The 21,112-nt window shown below is 34.6% G+C and overlaps 2 protein-coding genes across 9 annotated transcripts in view; one reads left to right on the forward strand and one right to left on the reverse strand.

The window, feature by feature from the left end:
- The window catches only part of MCTP1 (multiple C2 and transmembrane domain containing 1), a 1,071,916-nt gene that overhangs the window by 449,117 nt on the left and 601,687 nt on the right, over nt 1-21,112 (reverse strand). The window lies entirely within an intron of this gene.
- The window catches only part of SLF1 (SMC5-SMC6 complex localization factor 1), a 68,211-nt gene that overhangs the window by 19,368 nt on the left and 27,731 nt on the right, over nt 1-21,112 (forward strand). For 5 of the 8 annotated variants that reach the window (XR_003035374.2, XM_024994238.2, XM_024994245.2 and 2 more), the window contains exons 6-15: nt 4,118-4,261; nt 6,279-6,356; nt 6,922-7,068; nt 7,902-8,039; nt 9,439-9,561; nt 11,179-11,232; nt 12,767-12,925; nt 13,740-13,903; nt 20,032-20,163; nt 20,736-20,901. Coding sequence is in view for 7 of the 8 variants with exons in the window: in XM_024994238.2 (XP_024850006.1) it covers nt 4,118-4,261; nt 6,279-6,356; nt 6,922-7,068; nt 7,902-8,039; nt 9,439-9,561; nt 11,179-11,232; nt 12,767-12,925; nt 13,740-13,903; nt 20,032-20,163; nt 20,736-20,901 (1,305 nt within the window). In the remaining variant the exon portion in view is untranslated. Of the gene's footprint in view, nt 1-415; nt 535-4,117; nt 4,262-6,278; nt 6,357-6,921; nt 7,069-7,901; nt 8,040-9,438; nt 9,562-11,178; nt 11,233-12,766; nt 12,926-13,739; nt 13,904-20,031; nt 20,164-20,735; nt 20,902-21,112 lie in introns of those variants that run through there. The other 3 variants (XM_024994246.2, NM_001102058.2, XM_024994241.2) reach the window with 3 other exon arrangements.

The raw sequence follows: 21,112 nt of genomic DNA on the forward strand, positions 1-21,112 counted from the left end.
GCCTACTTTCTGCTTATCATTCAGTTTGCAGTTATAATGTTGCCTCTTCAAGAAAGCCTCCCTGGCCTTCTTAAGATAGTTAGGTCCACCTATAATGTGTTCTGATATCATTATTTTGCTTTATAGTACTCATCACAATTGTAATTAATTAATTGGCTGGTTACCTGGTTAATGTCTTTTCCCCCATCTGTTGGTAAACCAAAAGCACTGTGTCCTCAAAGATGATGTCTGTCTTTTCCATAGTTATATCTGAATCATTTTGTATAAGCCTGGCACATGAATTCTCATTTTATATCTATATTTGTTGGATTAATAGAGAAATTATGAATGACCCTTGAGTATTCCAAGAGTAGATGTAATATTATCATTCTATAATTACCTTTCCCTACTGAGTAGCAGCAGTGTGGATTGGAAATTTAACCTTAGTTCAGAGGATGGATCTGCTTGGACTGTGGATAATCTCATTGTCCTTGACAGTGATTGGTCTAGGAATGGGCATGTCAACCAGTTCTAATTCATTGGACATACAGAGAGGTATGTAAGAGCTTCTGGGAAGTTTCTTTTTCATTCTGAAAAAAGCCTCTGGCAGCCTGGTGTCTGCTAGATGTGAAGTGGAAAAATGCCATTCTTTGACCATGAGAAGAAGTAGCCTTAGGATGAAACCAGTCCTGTAGACAGCAGAGTTTAGAGACAGAATGTAGACTCCCATAGAGATGCTTGAGGTGCTGGATTAGTCAGCCCTGAAGCCTGACTTAGCACTGGACCATATTGCAGTTCTGTGAGGTAGGAATTTCCATGCTGTTTATGTTACTTTGAATTGGTTTTCTGTTAATGGTAGCTAAAAGCATCCTATCTGATGTATCTAAACAGTTTAAACGTAGTATTAACCGTCAAAAGAATGAGAACCATTCTTAACTAAATTAGAAAAGGTGTCTAAATTCCCCTTTTTCTATGGAAAGAAATGAATTAAATGTAATAATGTGCTTTTTCCATCATCTTATTTTGCAGTAGTCTGACTACAGTCACATTCAACTGCTGAAGTACTAGAGGGCAGCAATAGTGTATCAAGCAAACTTAAAGACAGCCTCTAACTTCTATTTGTTTTAGCATACATTTTTTATAAACTCTGGAGTAGACAGCTGAGAGTTAGTTCATAACCATTCATAACCTTTTTGGCATAGAATATAATACAGTCCTCATTAGATGGATTCTGAAGTGTTCTCTAAGAAGGGTTGCCATATACAATGACTGAGCTAAAAGTAACAATTAAGCAGTTGTTTAAAAGAAATAGTTTTGTTTAATCTCCTTAACTTTCTGGAAAGTCACTTAGTAACAGAATCGGCAATTATTTAGTTCATGTTTATAGATATCTATTTAAGACTTTGCCTACCAGGGTCTCTTCTATGCACTGTGGAAAATGAAAAAGACCACCTGCCAGACTGCGAAAACAGAACATTGCAAAACAGAATGTGGAAACGGTTAATTACAGTTTAGTGTGTATTGTGCATTGGTAAAATCATGTGTAAGTTGTAGAGATACAGAAGAGTCAGTGACTAATGAATCGCAGTTGTTTGGCCCAAGGAAGATTCACAAAAAGGAGAGGATCCTTAGGAATATTCAAAATTTCTTTTGATTTTCAGCCTAAGAAATAAGATGAACTACAGAAAGCTCTTATGGAAATACAGTAGTAATAATTGAAAAAAATACACACTTTTTGTTCCAGATCAACTAATAACTGTTACTCTAGGCCATTATTTATTGATTACTATGTGCCAGGCACTATACTAAGCACTTTTTACACTTAGTCTTATTTTAAACCATATGTTCCTATGTAGTATGTATTATGGCCCCATTTTATGGTTAGTGAAGTATAATTGAGTTTAATAATTTTCCCATGATCTTACAACTATCATATCAGACCAAAAATGTAAGAGCAAACACTTAAAAAATTTTAAGACTGCTGCTCTCCTTGAGTCTCCCCTTTTCTTATTTTGAGTATTAATAGCTTTCCTTGATACTTACCTGGTCTCTTTCTGGAGAGTTAAAAATAGTTAATGTTGTAAAGATTACCATACACTAGTAGTCATTCTTGGGTTATGAGATTCAGCTGAAGAATCTGAGGATACATACTAGTTAAAAGCCATGTAGAACACTGGGAATTCCCTGGTGGTCTAGTGGTTGGGACTCAGCACTTCCAGGGGGCCTGGGTTCAATCCCTGGCTAGGGCACTAAGATCCCACAAGCCACAGGATGTGGCAAAAAAAAAAAAACACCACCACCATGTAGAGCACAGGGCACTTGAAAGGTGCTTGTTCTGATTACTTGACCTCTCTGGCTCTCCATCCAGTCTTGTGAATTCATTGAAGTTGTATGTCAACTTGTATGGCTTAATCAAAGAAAAGCCTTACCTATTGGAAATCAAATCATAGCCATACCTGTTTTAAAATAGAAAACAAACCTAAGTATGCGCATCAGAAGCCAAGGCGGCTATCATTGCCACACTGTTTTGCCCTGTCTTAGATAGTAAAATAATTTACTGAATTGGTAAGCTTTTGCTCATCTGTTTGGGGAATGCATTATACTATATGAAGAAAATTAGACATGCCGTCTTTTCCCAGATCATATAGGAGACAGATACCTAACATAGTGCCTAGTGTATAGTTGGCACTAAAATATTCATAAAATAAAGAATAAGAAATATTTACAGATAATGCCCATAGTTTTCACAAGGGTAGCCCTTTGGAGAGCATATTAGTGGCTTGGAGATAATTATATGTTGATGTTTAGCACTGTAGAAAATAAATTATTTTCTAAAGTTTCACATTTGGTGTCATAGTTTATCAGGTTCTGATTTTTAACTATTTAACTTAAATAGGATACTTTAATTATACATTTTAATACACAGATCAGTATATAGCATCTGAAATGGATGTTTAAATATACTTTGAAAACAGTATGTTCTTCCCTAGGTGCTAATGATAATGGTATTTTTTTTGCATATGTATTCTAGGTAACTGGAATCTAATTGTGATTAATGCATCCTATATTTTAGACATTCTTTGATGATCTAAGCCTGAGGATCTGTCCTCTTTATCAACATTGTGAAATTTGAAGCTAGAAACTCAGTTTATCCCCATTACAGTTGTCCTTAATGGAAATTATACATTCAGACTAATACTTACCTTGATTCTAGGAACAGGAAAGAAGGAAAGTCTTCATTTTTCTTAGTTTTCCATTTCACTTTCCTGAGTAACTGAAGAAATGTAATCAGCTACTCTTAGGGATTGTTCTCTAGTGGCAGGATTGCCGGCTGCCAAAGTACCCTCACATCCATATAGGAAGCCCAGAACAAGTGAAAGGGAACCAGAGATCACACCATAGGCCTTAGCACATTTTGGCTATTTCATAATTGCTCCCTAGGAGGACAGTGATTCTCCGAGTCTCTGTGTAAAGATAGTCAGTCTCTGAATATCCTTGCATAAGTACTTGAATTCATCTTTATTCTCAATTCTTTATGTTACTAAACTTCTAGAATTATATGTATAAGTACACATGCAACTTTTTAAAAAATTATTATTGGTAGGTAGGTATGATATCAGTTTAGATTTCTTAGTAAGAGAAATGTGTTGAGATAGAGTTTGGTGAAGATAATTGCTTATTAATATTCAAGTAAAAGCTGTGAGTTCAACTATTAGTCTGTTTTCTTTGTGTGATAGATTTGCAAATAAGTCTTACTAGTAAAAAAGCTGAAAAATAATCAGAGAAATAGTCTATAATCGGAAAATTTTGAAATAGATTGTAACTTGGTAAGGGATTAGATAAAATGTTCTTGTGATTATTTATGAAAGGAGTTGCCTGTTACTAGACTAACAAACACTAGCTTTTCTTGAGATACATTTTTACTGCTACTTTATTCAGGACCTTTGTTGTAATGATTTTTTTTTTTTTTTCCCCTTCAAGGAATTTACTAGTGTTTAATAAACTTTGATTTAGGTGCATTTTTTCTACTTGTTTGACCTCTAAAATATTTTGCAATTATAAAATTGGATATCATATAGAGTATATAATGTTAAATTATACTTAATTGGTTGCCCAAACCATTTTTACATACATACAGAAAGAAATTCATAACGATGAAGATTCCCAAACCAATTCTACTTGGAAGAACCATAGCAGTCAAGAAAAAAGCAATGATTTCCGGGAAAATATGGGATTTCTTGAAATGAAAGGTACCTTAAAAGAGACCATGTGCAGAACACAGGTAACATTTTATCATCTAAAAGAACAGAAATTTTCTATGTTTCTGATTTTTCTTTCAAAATTGTAGGAGAGGTGTTATTTGGTGAAAAAACACTGATTTTGGAATCACAGAGCTGGTATTGGAACCCAAATCTGATTTTCAGTCTATAATTTGAACATACTAAGTCTGTAATTTGAACATAGATACTGTCCTATGTCTGTTTTGAAGCTCTTATTGAAGTAATACATATGTACATGTAGAAATTCAGTTTCTAATACATAGTGTGTTGTCAACACATGATAATTACTTAAAACAATTCTCTATATTGAATGTAATGTGTGTCTTACAAAGGAGTCAGCAATAATGTATTGGTCTAAATATATGGTCTAAATTCAGGTATTTTACTGCATATAGATCAGGTTTTCTTCAGTGACATAAGGAACTTCTACTTTGATTAAATATGGAAAACAAAAACATGAAGGACTCTGAACTTGAAGCAATGAAAAGTACCTTCAGAAAGTGTATATGTGGCTCTCAACTAAAACTTTTCAGATAGCAGGAGCAACTAAAACAGTCTAAACTAGAATATTTTTTAATGTGATTAGAAATAAATTAAAATTTGTTTTTACTGCATCTGTCAAGTTTTTTCCTTGAGAATTTTAGGAACAATTTGGAACTTCTGCAACTAAATAGTACCTTACAAAATCATAAGTGGAGAGAGTAAATAAAACTTTCCAAGCACTTAAAATATTTTTACAATTTTTTCTAGTTTTTTCAAAATACAGTTGTTGGTGGGAATATAAATTTGTACACCCACTGTAGAAAATAATATGGCAGTTTCCCAGAAAAACTAAAACTGGAACTACCATTTGACTAAGCAGTTTCATTCCTGGGTGCATATTAGAGAAAAAAAGAAACTGCCATGATATGAAAGCAACCTAAGTGTGCATCAACAAATGAATGGATAAAGAAGATGGGATATATATATTAATATATATGTGTGTGTGTGTGTTTATACACATATATAGTGAAATATTAGTTTAAAAAAATGAAAGTTTGGCATTTGCAATGTTTGCAAACATCAGTGTTTGCAAACAACATTGATGGAGTTGGATTCCCAGGTGGTGCTAGTGTTAAAGAACCCACCTGCTAAGGCAGGAGATACAAGAGTTGTGGGTTTGATCCCTGGGTTGAGAAGATCCCCTGGAGGAAGACATGGCAACCCACTCCAGTATTCTTGCTTGGAGAATCCCAGGGACAGAAGAGCCTGGCAGGCTACGGTCCATAAGGTGGCAAAGAGTCAGCCACAACTGAAGTGACTTAGCACACACAGATGGACTTGGAGGGTGTTACACTAGTAAAGTAAGTCAGAGAAAGACAAATGCAGTATAATTTATATTTGGAATCTAAAAGATAAAGCAAACTAGTGAATAATACAAAAATGAAATGGACTCACAGATATGGAGAACAAACTAGTGGTTACCAGTGCGGAGAGGGAATGGTGATGGCAGGAGAGTGCAGTACAGGGCTAGGGGAGTAAGAGGTACAAAACGTTACGTGTGAGGTAAGCTGCAAGGATATATTGTACAACACAGGGAATATAGCCAGTAATTTATAGTAATTATAAGCTGAGTATAACCTTTAAAAAGTGTGAATCGCAACATTGTACATGTATAACTTATTATTGTACATCAGCTATATCAAAATTTTAAAAAGTAAAAAGAATATATCTGTAAATATCTTGTTCTTTTTAGAACTCAGAAGAATGTATTATCAAATTCAGGTAGCAATTTCTATTTTTTTAAATAAGTTGCCTTGTATAAAGAATAAATAATATAGTTTGCAATACTTTTTATCTTGTTTAATGGTCGAGGAAATCCCCTACAGAAGGGAATGGCTACCCACTTCAGTCTTCTTGCCTGGAGGATTCCATGGATATAGATAAGAGTCTGGTGGGCTACAGTCCATGGGATCACAGGGTTGAACTCTACTGAGCAACTAACACATACACACAGTATAATAATATTGATTATTATAGGGCTTCCCAGGTGGTGCTAGTGGTAAAGAACCTGCCTGCCAATGCAGAAGACATAAGTTTGGGGGTTCAGTCCCTGAGGTAAGAAGATCCCCTGAAGGAGGGCATGGCAACCCAACCCAGTATTTTTGCCTAGAGAATCTCTGTGGACAAAGGAGCCTGTGGGCTACAGTCCACAGGGTCGCAAAGAGTCAGACACGACCAAAGTGATTGAGCACAATGTTATCATATCTATTTCCTATACAGAGATTTTCTGAGATGTTTAATTTGATATGCCTAAATAATGGGAAAACTCTATTTGATATCCAGTGTATTTTCACAAATACTTGGAAAATAATGAGGATAACCAAATCTGCTTTGATTAAGCATATGGCAGCTTTTTTAAAAAGCAGAAATTCCAAGAAAGATTAAGTTAACAAAATACCTAAATTAAGTATATGCGCAAACACTTCGAGAACTAAATATCTGTATTTTTCTGCTTCATCATAGTATAGCTAAAATATAATGCATAATACTCTGTTTAATCTTATGTATATGTTTTATAAAACCTGTTTTTTTGAGTGAGATTTTTGTTTTGACTTGCGTTGGTTGTGTTGACGCTTTGCTTAATGTATGCTCTAACTAAAGTATTTTTACAAACATGCAGAAAGAAATGAAAAATCATGATGAAGATGTTACTATTAGTTCTATTTTGACTGAACATCAGAGCAAAGAAAGATTCAGAGATTCTAGGAAAAATTTGAAATTTGTTAAAATGAGAAATGCCTTAGGAAGGCATACTTACAGAAATCAGGTAAGACCTTCTCAATTAAAAGTTATCTATTATTTTATACTCTTTTCTAATGTTGTCATTTATGAAGTTGTTTCTTCTGAACTGTGTGTGTATGTGTTGATAAAGCATTTGTGTACAGTTTTTGAAAGAGTAAAAAGGTATATATGTTAAGAAATAGAGCATTCCCAACTTTTGAACATCTTGCTGTGTGTCATTTCCAAACCGTGTCCCTTTTTCTTCCTCTTACCCATGATAGGTAACCTCTGTTAAAATTTGTTTTAATTATTTTCTTGATTTTCATTATAGTTTTACTACCTACCAATATGTTATTTTCCCTCCCAATAAGTTTGCCTGTTAATGAACTTTCTGTAGTTCATGGTATTTTTAATTTTCTGTGACTTGCTTTTTTGCTGGTGCATATATTTCATTGTTTCACAGTTATACTTTTTATCCATTTTACTATTGTTAAGTATTTGGGTTTCTTTTTGTTTGTTTTTGATGGATTGTTTAGTTTTTTTTTAAATTATGAGCATTTCTGTTATGAGCACTATGAACATTTTCTTATTGATTCTTGGTGCACATGTTCAAGAGTTCCTCTAGCCTAGGATATATGCCTGAGAGAATTCTAGGTCCTAAGAACTCTACGTGTTTAACTCTACTAAGTAATGATCTACTAAGCTTTCCAAAATACTTTACTAATGTATACCCACTCCAACAGTAGGTGAAGTTTCCTATTGTATATAACTATTTTTTAATGTGTTTTAAGTCCAACTCTTCTTGAATTTATTTGGATTTAGTAACGTACATCATTCATGTTGAGATTTGTTTAATTTTGATTTAAATATATGTGGAAGGAAATGAAGAAAAAAGATGAAGATATTCAAAGTATTTATACCTTGAGGAAAAAGCGCAAAAAAGAGAAAGAAAGAGATTCCAGGAAGGACATTGAACATGACAGGAGTACCTTAAGAAAGCACATTTATAGAGATCAGGTAAAATTTTGTAAGCTAAAAGTTTTAATTTTCTCTGGTTCTTCCTTAATATCACCTTTACATATAACCTGGTTTTTGTGATTGTTTGCTGTGTCAAATGTAACCTGTACATCTTATGGAAAGAATTTTCTCATTTTTTTCTGGTATAATATTCATAATTTTATAATTAGCTTTGGTTCACAATGAAAGTATTTTTACATGTGTACAGAAATAATTTGAATTACTGATCAAGGTGTTCAAATATGTTTTATTTTTCCTGACAAAAAGGAAAAGAAAGGTTCTGGGAAAAGAGGGTAAAATTTTTAAAATGGAAAATACATGGTATGTAGTTTGAGTAATACATTCTAATCTAAATTTTAGTTTATCTTGTTCATCCCCGGTATAGAATAGACCATTATTAATAAGATAGCTTGTCTTTTTTTAAATGTTTGTTTTATTCATTTATTTTTGGCTGTGCTGGGTCTTTGTTGCTGCGTGGGCTCTTCTCCAGTTGCAGCAAGCAAGGACTGTTCTCTAGTCGCAATGTGTGGGTTTCCCCTTACAGTGGCTTCTCTTGTTGCAGAGCGTTGGCTCGAGGGTGTGCAGGCGTCAGTTAGTCGTGGCACATGGACTCAGGAGTTGCGGCTCCCGGGCTCTGGACAAGCTCAATTTTTGTGGTGCAGGGGCTTCCTTGCTCTGTGACATGTGGAATCTTCCCAGATCAGAGATAGAATCATTGTCTCCTGCAGGTGGATTCTTTACCACTGAGCTACCAGGGAAGCCCCGATATCTTTTCTTTTAAACGAGATCCTTCTTGAGCTAATTGTTCTAGAGTATAATTTTGTTTTACCGTATAAACCATAGCATGTTTACATGTATTCAGAAGGATCTTCAGAAAAATGATAAAGGTAAATAAACAATCATGTTTTGTGGTTTGAGTGCTCGGTCGTGTCTGACTTTTGCAACCCTGTGAACTGTAGCCTGCCCGGCTCCTCTGTCCATGGTATTCTCCAGGCAAGAATACTGGAGTGGGTTGCCATTTGCTACTCCAGGGATCAAACCCACATCTCCTGCATTGGCAGGCGGATTCTTCACCAGTGTGCCACCTGGGAAGCCCCATTTTTGTGGGAGCATGACAACAAAAATAAGAGAGGTTTCAGAAAAGATTTGGAATAGGTTAAAAGGAAAATGCGTAAGGAAGGGAACATGTAAATATCAGGTAAAACTTTCCAATTAAAACATACTATTTTTAATTTTTTTAAATTTCATTGTGTAATCTTTTTCTAATATGGTTGTATGTATCTTTGCTGTAATTAACACTGCATGAATATGTTCTGGTGTTATGTTGTCCATTTGATACTTAGCATTTGTGTTAGCACTCTTTGGTACATTGTCTAAAGTAGTTCTTATACGTATACAGAAAGAAAGGAAGAATTCTGTTTTTGCTGGTCATGCCAAAGAATCAAAAACCAAGGATATCAGGACAAATGTGGATATTGTTGACCTAAAGAATGCCTTAAGGAAACACATATATAGAGCTCAGGTAGAATTTGGCTTTGTGTAGTTTTCTTGTCATTCTGCAGTGTTACCAATATATAATATAGTAATAACAATAATGAGTCATTTTATTATATTTAATATGTCTTAACATAATTTTCTTAGTTCATTAATTTTTGTAAATAGTAATTATTGTATTTGGACAATGAGTAAGAAAATGTAAATTGATGAATTCTCTGCTGTTTATAACTCAGTGACGTCATGGAGAAATTATGAATTTTCTAAACCTTCCTAAGTTGTTGATGTTTCTTGGTTTAGCCTCAGTTTGAGGAAAGCTTTGAGGTGCCCTGGGTTTGGGGGAAGGGCTTTTTCAGGGTTCTTGCCCTGCCCCAAATAATGGGGTGTCCCTAATGGTGTGGGATCACCATCTTTTCTCCCCATCTTCAGAGTAAAGGACTTTTTTTCCCCTGCCTTTATTCAGCAGGTTACTGGTTTTCATCTGTGTCCTGATAGTACATACTAACATTTGCTGCCTTGACCACAGCAGCCACTTTTCTTTCACATTTCAGCCTTCACCAGCTGGGAGACTGACTTTAGCCTCCCATCCTGTCCCTTTTCCTTTCCCTGAGTACACAGTGAGGTCCATGGAGAAGATCATGCCATTGAGTGCAAACGCCCCTCATTTTATTGATTCCCAAGGGTTTTGTTCTCTCACTGTGTCCCACACTTAGCCATTAGCAAGTGGCAACAAATTTAAGCTCACATTTTCTTACCTACTGTATCGGAGTCCTCCTCTTCCTAATCCACTGTCTCAGATAAAGCAGTACTCATGTCCTTGGAGGCTCCTGTCTGTCTTCATATTTCTGTTTAGTTGGTTGCACTAACACCTCTGCTGTCAGAAGGGTTCAGGTACAATTAGGGTTTCATAGACTTTCCAGCTTTTTCTTGTTTGTAATGTGGGAATGCCTCTCCTTCCAGCTTTCTATATCTTAAGTGGAAGCCAGATATTTTCATTTGTATTCCTTGTGTTAGTAGCAAGATGGAGCATATTTTATGCCTTCACTTGCCACTTGTGTATTTTTTCTTCTGCCAGTTGCTTGTTGGCATTTTCTGTATTTTTCCAGTAGGTGGTTTTATACCATTGCTTCTAGAACTCTTGATGTAATCAGGGTGTTATTTCTTTTCATGTTTGTTGCAAATATCTGTTTGTTGCAAATATTTTTCCAGTATAATTTTTTAAACAAGTACAAACTTAGAGATATTTGACAACAATAGAGGAAGATTTTACCTGTGATTATGTATAAAACACGACTACATTTTTTCCTATGTATTTTTTGTACAAAATGCTCTCTCCATTTATATTTCTAATAATTCAAGTACTAAGGACAGTGGACCTCTTCAAGTCTTAAAAGTGAATATGACCTTATTTTTTAATCTCTTTTATTTTAGAAAGGGGGAAAAAAGAAACTGTTCATACTCAAGAAAGTGCCATGTCCCTAAAATGGTAGATTAGAGGTCACTAGTAAACATAAGAATCAGATCAATTACATCTATTAATGTCTTCCCAAATCTGTTTTGTACGTTTGGCCAAGGTTTTAAACTTTGTAAGTTGAAGTGTATTTTTTGACCTAAAAATGTTTAATTAATGATTTCTGTGTTGTAGGCTGTAAGATACCGTGGCATTAGAATAGATAAACAACCGGCATACAATGTTGAGGTAAGAGATTTGGAGTAAGATAGTAATGCGGGCAAAAAGAAGCTTTACGTTTTATTATTCTGTTTTGTTTGTTTGTTTGTTTTGGCTGTGCTGGGTCTCCATCGCTGCACAGGCTTTTCTCCAGTGTTGGTGAGCCAGGGCTCCTCTTGCTGCAGTGCTCGGCTTGCTCCTTGCCGTGCCTTCTCTTGTTACGGGGCTCGGGCTCTAGGGCCCAGGCTCTAGGGCCCAAGATCCCGCAGCGTGTGGGATCTTCCCAGATTAAGGCAGATCCTTACTGTGTCTCCTGTATTGGCAGGTGGATTCTTTACCACTGAGCCACCAGGGAATCCCCTATTTTTAGGTGGGTTTTTTTTTTTTATGTAAAGAAATGTGCTGTCAGCAAGGCAAAGATTCCTATCGGACTTGAAATGTAGTTTCTCTCATCAGATATGAAAAAAAAAATAGTATTCTATCAAAGCTCAAAAAAAATTCTATGCAATAATAAAAATTGATAAGAATTAAAAACTTGTGCGCATCACAGGTGAGTTGTGTATCTCTATTCATAACATTTCATAGCTTTTATAATTACTACTTAGATTAAATTTTCAGTATAATATTTATAAAAGTATATTATTTTCTTTGTATCCTTCATTCCTTCAAAATTGACTTCTTTATTCTATTTAGTTTTTCACAGTATTCTTGATTCTCAACTAGTTCAAAGTAGTCACTTTTATTGTTAAAAATATTTTGATCAAGCAGGATGTATTTTGTGGAACTCTTAGAGTTGTGTTAATGTGCCTCTGTAGAGTAATTTTATGTTACAGCAATTGTTACTTTTTGCAAGTATTGATTGTACTTGATGATGTCTTAATATATTCAGTATATGTTAATAGACAAAGTTTGCTTATAAGTTTAAAAGAACACCAAAAAGTAATTTTGCACCTGAATTAGAACTGTGTGTATATGCACTAACATGTGTAAATAGATAGCCAATGGGAATTTGCTGTATGACTCTGGAAACTCAAACTGAAGCTCTGTAATAACTTAGAAGGGTGGAAATGGGCGGAAGGTGGGAGGGAAATTCAAGAGAGAAGGGACATATGTAAACATACGGTTAATTCATGTTGATGTATGACAGAAATCAAACCAGTATTGTAAAGCAATCATCAATCAATTAAAAATAAATAAATATTTTTTTTTAATTAAAAAAAAGAACTATGTGTAGTTGTACTTCTAACTGAAGTCTCATTAGCAGCCAGACTTTGCAAATGCCTTTTGAAGTTTTCTTTAGAGGTACTATTTCCCTATACTATTCAAGGTGACAAAGACTGATAAATAGAACAATTAACAATGTATATGTTTTATGGTATAATTTTATTGTTGTAAAACACATTCATATAAATCATTCTTTTTGAACCACAAAACAATCTAGTGAAGTAGTGAGACCAGAGATTGTACATTGTACAGATGAGGAAATTCAGGCTCCTTACTAATTCAAAATTTCGTATCAGAATTTTCCTCTTCCTTTTGAGTCATAGAATCTTTCCTTTTGTAGGTTAAAAATGCTGAATTTCCACGAGGAATATTAAATTTAATTGAAAGCCTCATAGAAGGACAGTTTTTTAAAGAAGCAATTGAGGAACTTTCCTCTTTGCAAGCACATTATATCCCTCCTGTTTATCTTCTCCATGCTCTTCTAGAAAACATTCTACAGGTAAGAGCAGTCTTACGTATTGATGGTCTTTCAAAGAATGTTAAAATGCAAATTTTCTCTTTTTGCATATTTATAGTTAGTTTTGTATGTTTATATTATTATGTATATATTTGTTGTTTTCTCTTCCTTGTTTGTTTCCCTCATTTTAATAAGAAATGAGACACCCATTTATTACTGTTTCTTTTGTTTTTAAATTAAATTGTTTTAATATTTTTCTCAGAATTTTTTTTCTGTGGCAGTAATCAAATTTCAGAGATCTAGAAGGTCATTTAGTAAATTACTCAGTACATTGGTAATCATTTTTATTCATAGTATATGTAGGTACTGAATTTACTCTTTTAACTGTGAAAACCAATGAAAACACCTTTTCAAAGGTAGATTTCTATCAAGATAGATTTCTAGTTATATTCTTTATCAAGGTACCAATTAGAAGAAAAAACAGGTTTAAGCTGTGTCAGACTAACATTGGTAATAAGTCAGAATGTTGCATGTAAAGTTTCTTTAGTTTATTTCAAGTCACATTTGGGGACTCAATCTCAGTATAATCATGAGAAGTAAATGGACATTTTATATAAGTTAGTCCCAATAGCTGAGATTGTCTAATACGCAGATGCATGTTTAGAGTATGCTTCTCTCAGTTGCAGTCAGTATTCAATTAGCTAAACATCATGCTCCCATCTGTTCTCCTTTGTCCAAACACATATTTTTGCCAAGAAAGTTAGATCTGGGTTATTAGAGTTTTAAACTAAGTTAGCTGGTAAAACGGTACTTTTAGTCATCTTGTTTTCTTTCTTTCTTTGTTTTTAAATAATAGGATAACATAGATACGTTTTCTGGTCGATACTTTCATATATTGTCAGCTCTTCTTCACCTTCACCCTCCTTGGAAGTCCCCAGCCATGTCAACATATTACTTAGAATTGTTTCAGTGTCCAACTTGTATGAAAGGGACATGGTCTCTAATAGAAGTGCTTATCAGGTAAGGAATTTCACATGCAAAGGTGCTCAATTTCATACAGTCCGTGTTCTCCTATGTATTTTTTAGATATTGATAAATATGTTTCTTTTTAGAAAAAGTTATTTTTGTGTGTGTGATGTTTGTGTGTTGTGTTTAACACAAGGGCTAAATTGGTCATGTTTGTCAGTCATTTTATTTAAAAAAAAAAGTTTAATAAATATATGAAGTGGACTTACAGGAATGCTAAATCATTCTTTGTTTTCTTTTTAACAAAATACATTTGAACTTTGTTGTAAAAAGTAAGAAAATTAATTTATTGCATATGAACATTATCAAATTTTGGTCATTGTCAGTATAAACATTTGTAACTGTGTACAGTATCTGTTTTAGTGTTTCTATTTTTTCAGCTAGGAATTTGAATTTTGAAATGGAACTTAATGTTTCCTAAATATGTCATCTTTTTCATGCCTCTGCACATGCTGTCATCTGCCTAAATCCTTCCTTTGTCTTCCATATGTTAATCTTTTCAGAAATCGCTCCTATTTCTGCTGCTTTCTCTCAGACAGAACTAATCGATTTTTCCATTTTTTTCTGATAGCTCTGTGTATCTGATAGCCCTCCTTTGTCTGCGAAGTACTTTGTTTTTATCCAAATGTTTGATTTTAGCACGAGTCCATAGTAATAAGAGAAAGGTTACTTGACTAGCCAGGCGAAGGCTAGATCCTTGGTTACTTCTTTGAGATCATAAGGATTTACCTACCATCTTGGTTGTATTATATTTAACGCAAGCTAATTGGCTAGCTAGCATGCATTTATTTATTCTTTAAAAAAAAAAGTTATTGAGTAGTTACTGGAAGCCAGGCACTGTGCTATGTTTCAAGGGGTAAAAAGATAAAATCATAATTCCTGCACCTTTTTTCTTAGCTTCTGCACTTTTGAAGAGATGAGCACAGTTCTAACACAGTACTGTCTCAACACAGGTGTAGGAAGTGAAGATATATGGTTTATTTATTTGCCATTCTTCCTAATTTTCAAATCTGTTTCTTCCTTCATTGTCATCACATTTATTTAAAAGCCGTCATTGCTCTTTATGTAAACTGTTGCACTACCAACCTTGTTGACCTTGATTCTACTTTTTTCCTTTTGTCTTCCAAAGTACCCCAGTATGGTCTTTCCAAAGTGGTCTTATTATTTCCCAGATAAAAGTCCTTCATTAAGACATACATCACCTATAGAAAACATTTCAAATTCCTTCGCAAAACACGTAAGACCCTCCATAATTTAGCCCTCTGTGTGTCTTCATTCTTATCTTCATCTTTTCCCAAGTGTACCCAATGACTGAAATCTTTTTTAAAAATTTTACCTATATGTATGAATTTTTGACCATGCTGGGTCTTTGTTGCTGCGTGGGCTTTTCTTGAGTCGCGGCAAGCAGGGGCTCCTCTTGTTGTGGAGCATGGACTGTGGGGCATGCAGGCTTTGGTAGTTGTGGCTCCTGGACTCTTCTAGAACACAGGCTCTCTAGTTGTGGCCCACATGCTTAGTTGCTCCATGGCATGTGGGATCGTCCCCAAATAAGGGATTGAACCCATGTCTCCTACATTGGCAGGCGGATTTCTTTATCACCACACCGCCAGGGAAGCCCCTGTTTTTCATTTCTTAACCGTTTGCTCTTAGATTTTCTCTGCCTTCTATAAACTTCCATTCCTGACACCCTGTAAATACCTGACTACTCCTAATTATCCTTTAGAGTACAGGTGAAATGCGACTTCTATCTCTTGCCCTTTGCCTTGAGTTAAGTTTCTTATTTAAATCAGCCTCTGGCTTTTGTTTTTGTTTTTAATTCTTTATTGTTGTAACGTTAGTTTGTAACATTATGTAAATTGCATATGAACATTGTATTTCTGCTTTTGTGTACCTGCAGTGTGCTCACCAGGAAAACTGAGTTTTCTGCTGTTACCATACAGTTGATCTTCTCTCCACCCACCCCAGCCCTTCCCCCTCTGGTAACCGCTACTCTGCTTCTGTGTGTTGTTTAGGTTTGGTCTAATTTGCTCATTTATTTTGGTCATTTGTTTTTTATATTCCACAGTCACAGGGTATATGTCTTTCTCTGACTTGTTTCACTTAATACACTCCAAGTCTATCCATGTTGTCACAAATGGCAAGTTTTTTTTTTTTCTGAGTAGTATTCTATTACATGTGTGTGTGTGTGTGTGAACGTGTGTCATATCGTTATTCATTTGTTGATGGGCTCTTACGGTTATTTCCATATTTTGGCCAGTGTAAAATATTGTTGGAATAAACAAAGGGTGTGTATATCTTTTCAAATTAGCGTTTTTGTATTCTTTGTATAAATGCCCAGAAGTGGGATAGCTGGATCTTAATGGTAGTTCTGTTCTTAATTTTTTTCTTTATATATATATTATATTCAAGTAGTGTCTCAGGTGCACAGCAAGGTGATCCACTTACACATAGTGTTGTTGTTGCTCCATCTCTCGGTCGTGTCCGACCCTTTGTGACCCCATGGACTGCAGCACACCAGGCTTCCCTGTCCATCACCATCTCCTGGAATTTGCTCAAGCTCAATGAGGTCCATTGAGTTGATGATGCCATCCAACCATCTCATCCTCTGTCGTCCCCTTCTCCTCCTGCTTTCAATCTTTCCCAGCATCAGGGTCTTTTCCAGTGAGTTGGCTCTTCATATCAGGTGGCCAAAGTATTGGAGCTTTAGCTTCAACATCAGTCCCTCCAATGAATATTCAGGGTTGATTTCCCTTAGGATTGACTGGTTTGATTTCCTTGCTGCCCAAGGGACTCTCAAGAGTCTTCTCCAACAGCACAATTCAAAAGCATGAATTCTTTGGCACTTAGCCTTCTTTATGGTCTAGCTCTAACATCCATACATGGCTGTTGGAAAAACATAGCTTTGACTAGGTGAACTTTTGTTGGCAAACTGATGTCTTGGCTATTTAATAGGTTGTCTAGCTTTTCATAGCTTTTCTTCCAAGGAGCAAGTGTCTTAATTTCATGGCTGCAGTTACCGTCCATAGTGATTTTGGAGCCCAAGAAAATAAAGTCTGTCACTGTTTCTTTTTCTGGCACTTTTCCCATCTATTTGCCATGAAGTGATGGGACCGGATACCATGATCTTAGTTTTTGAATACTGAGTTTTAAGCCAGTTTTGTCATTCTCCTCTTTCACCTTCATCAAGAGGCCCTTTAATTCCTCTTCACTTTCTGCCATAAGGGTGGTGTTATCTGCATATCTGAGGTTATTGGTATTTCTCCCAGCAATCTTGATTCCAGCTTGTGCTTCATCCAGCCCGGCATTTCATATGGTGTACTCTTCATATAGTTAAATAAACAGGGTAACAATGTACAGCCTTGATGTACTCCTTTTCCAATTTGGAACCAGTCCATTGTTCCATGTTGTTGTAACTGTTGCTTCTTGACCTGCATACACATTTCTTAGGAGGCAAGTAAGGTTGTCTGGTAGTCCTGTCTCTTTTTAAGAATTTTCCACAGTTTGTTTGTGATCCACAGTCGAAGGCTTTAGCATAGTCAGTGAAGCAGAAATAGATGTTTTTCAGGAATTCCCTTGCTTTTTCTGTGATGCAGCAGATGTTAGCAATTTGATCTCTGGTTCCTCTTCCTTTTTTAAGTCCATGTTGTATATTTGGAAGTTTTCAGTTTATGTACTGCTGAAGCCTAGCTTGAAGGATTTTTGAGCATTAACTTCCTAACATGTGAAATGAGTGCAGTTGTTCGGTAGTTCAAACATTCTTTGGCATTTCCCATCTAAAAGAAGTTACCCATATACACATACATTATTTTTGAGATTATTTTCCATTATAGTTTATTATAAGATGTTGACTATAGTTCCCTTTGTTGCTTATTGCATATCTGTTTTTTATTAGAAATATAGTATTGTATTCATACTAAGTCAAACAAGTGAAATCAAAATGTCAAATTTTCTAGCCAGGCAAAAATTCAGAAGTTTTCTAAAATATATATATTATATTATACATACTTATATATGTATACAGAGACTTTTCTACTACACTTGATAGTCTTGAGAAAAAATGTCAAAAAAGAAGAGACAGACAAATTGGAAAACACAAACTAAATGAAATGGGAGCACTGGATATGAAATAGAAGTGAAACTAGATAAAAATAAACGATCCTCATATAATCCAGTTGCTTTTAAATAAACATGGCTGCTCATTAGAAACATATCTGGAGCTCTGGATAGAAAAAGCAGTACCTGGGCATTTGTATTTTTCAAAAAATTCCAAGATTATTCTGATACGGATCTGGATTTTAAAAAGTGATTACAGATTTTTCTATTAAATGATAGTTTTGGTGATGTAGAATTCTATTATTTTCTGTTGACCAATCATAAATACAGTAGTATTAAGTCAATGTAATAGTTATGTAATCACAATAGTAAATGATGTTTATCAGTTTTCACAGTCAATAGCCAGGCAAAAAATAAAAGATAATTACAGCTGCATGCCATAATAGAAACATGATTAGCCTTGAGGGATCTCCATACTGATTTACATTCCCTCCAACAGTGTATGTAAGCAGCCTCTGAATTTCAGAAGAGTAGATGCTCAGTGTTAAAACATCTCTCTCCTCAGTGCTTATATCTGGAACATAATAAATGCTTAATAAAGATTTGAATGAATTAATTGATGCTACCAGAAATGGATTTCAGACAGCTTAAAGGTAGACTTTTTAATAAACAGATACCAGATCTAATTATTAAATAACTATGTCTGTTGGGAGTCTAGTGGAAGGTGCCTAGGAAAGTGGTAGGAATGTAAATGAGCTGGATGATATTAGTCTACTTCTAAGTGTATTTTTGAAATATTTCATAATATGCTGCTGCTAAGTCACTTCAGTCGTGTCCGACTCTGTGTGACCCCATAGATGGCAGCCCACCAGGCTCCCCCGTCCCTGGGATTCTCCAGGCAAGAACACTGGAGTGGGTTGCCATTTCCTTCTCCAATGCAGGAAAGTGAAAAGTGAAAGTGAAGTTGCTCAGTCGTGTCCGACCCTCAGTGACCCCATGGACTGCAGCCTACCAGGCTCCTCCATCCATGGAATTTTCCAGGCAAGAGTACTGGAGTGGGGTGCCATTGCCTTCTCCATATAAAATGAAAAAATGATACTATTGTATCTATCTCTGGCAGTTTTCAGGTAGAGTTAAATAACTGTGGTCAAGGAGGACCTTTTAGACTAGATTGAAGTATCAAATGGATTATTAAATTTAATAGCTGTTAAATAGAATACCACACTACTCTGTTAGTGTGGTATTCTAAAGGAGATGGAAAGGATGGAGACAGAGGTACAGAGTTGCAAGTACATCATTGATATAATAATGAAATTGGAAGAAAATTGTAATAAATATTGTTGCCTAGACTCTTAGTCCTAGAGTTCTGATTTATCTTGCGTTCTCTTTTTAAAAATACTGTAGAACTGTGCTTCCAACTCTGAAGCCACTAGCCACATGTGACTATATTTAAATTTAATTAAGATTAAATAAAATTTCAACACCTCAGTTCTACACAAGCCACATTTCAAGTGTTCAGTGGAACATATCCATCATCACAGAAAGTTCTGTTGGGTAGAACTGCTGCAGAAGATGGAAAGAAAATAAATACTGAATTTTTAAAACTAAAAAAATAGCTCTAAATAATCTTCATTTTACTAAATATGAATAAGAAAATAATCTGAGTAAGAGGAGGATTATGGAGAATATTATAAATTGAGTGTAGCTAATTGAAACTGTAGCTGATCATCTGAATCAATGAATTAATGAAATTCATAGCTCTTTTGTTCTTTTTCAGTGAAATGAATACAAAGGGAGACTAACAGCTGGTTGTTAAACATTACAATCATTGAAAAATAGGGAAATTAGATCTCTATTGTTGAAAAATTAACTGTATGGGATATTTGACAGGGTTTAATATTTAAAGGAAGAAAATATATTATTAATAAAATTTTGCTTAATTTGCTGTACATTTTGTGGGAGCAAACTTTATTAAAATTTTGATGATTTTCTGAGAAGCGTAATAATTTGCTCACAAATTACTCAGTGAGTTGTTACATGTTATAGATTGTTGGGTTCATGTTTTCCAGGTCTTGCCTTTTCAATGAAAGTTTTTGTCATCAAATTTCAGAAAATATTATTGGCTCTAAGGTACTCCACCTAACACTGCTTAAATTTTTCTTTAATTTGATTGAAAGTGAAGTCCGACATCTGAGTCAAAAGTAAGTTTTAAACACAAAAAATATATATCTTTTCTATATGTTGTTTTATGTACCGTTTTTCTAATTATTTACATATACATCTCTTAAAAAACCACCTTGTTTTCTAGTTTAAAGTAGATTTATTTGAAAAATATATGTCTAGATTCAGTCCTTCAGTAGCGGTAAAGGTTTATATGTTATGTTTCCTTAGTTCACATTTTTATTTTTCACTGACTTACACGTTTGGATAGATTGTTTTTATTTTTCAGAATTTGTATACTTTTGAATTCTTTAGTAATTGAAAGCCTAAGTAAAAAGCTATACCAGGTTTTAACACTGGCTATAATATCTGTAAGCTTTGCACATGCTCTAAAACCTGCAGTTATATTAATGTGTACTCCTGAATTATAACTCGATATTAAGATCCTTATATTTTATGATTTTCCTATGTTCAGAAATTGCTAGAATTTTTTGTTTTATGGCAAGATATTATGCCTAATAAATGTGATGATCAATTTAGCAGCTCTTATGCCTAGTAACTGTAATAGTTAAATTGGCATAAAGATAATGCTTTTCATTTGTCTTTTTATTAGGTTGTATGACTGGTCAGATTCTCAGAGTCTGAAAATAACAGGAAAGGCAGTTCTTCTTGAAATCTTTTGGTCAGGAAATGAGACCTCTGGGCTTTTGACCAAACCTGTAAATATGCTTTTGGAGTGGACTATATATTCTCACAAGGAAAAATGCAAGTCTAATGATGTAAGTAGGATTAATTTACAAATGAACATTGGCCTTTGGAAAAAAGTACTTCTTTGACATATGCATCTTTTTTCTTCCTTTTATATTTGGAGTTACTTGAAAAAAATTAATATGTACCCAAATATATCATTGTTTTCTATTTTGTTTATCTAATTTTAAAGTAAAAGATTCTTGGTGGCTGGTTTCATCATTCCTCATTTGGTGGTAGTGC

Source organism: Bos taurus, chromosome 7 (genome assembly GCF_002263795.3).
Source record: "Bos taurus isolate L1 Dominette 01449 registration number 42190680 breed Hereford chromosome 7, ARS-UCD2.0, whole genome shotgun sequence".
Classification (NCBI taxonomy): Eukaryota; Metazoa; Chordata; class Mammalia; order Artiodactyla; family Bovidae; genus Bos; species Bos taurus.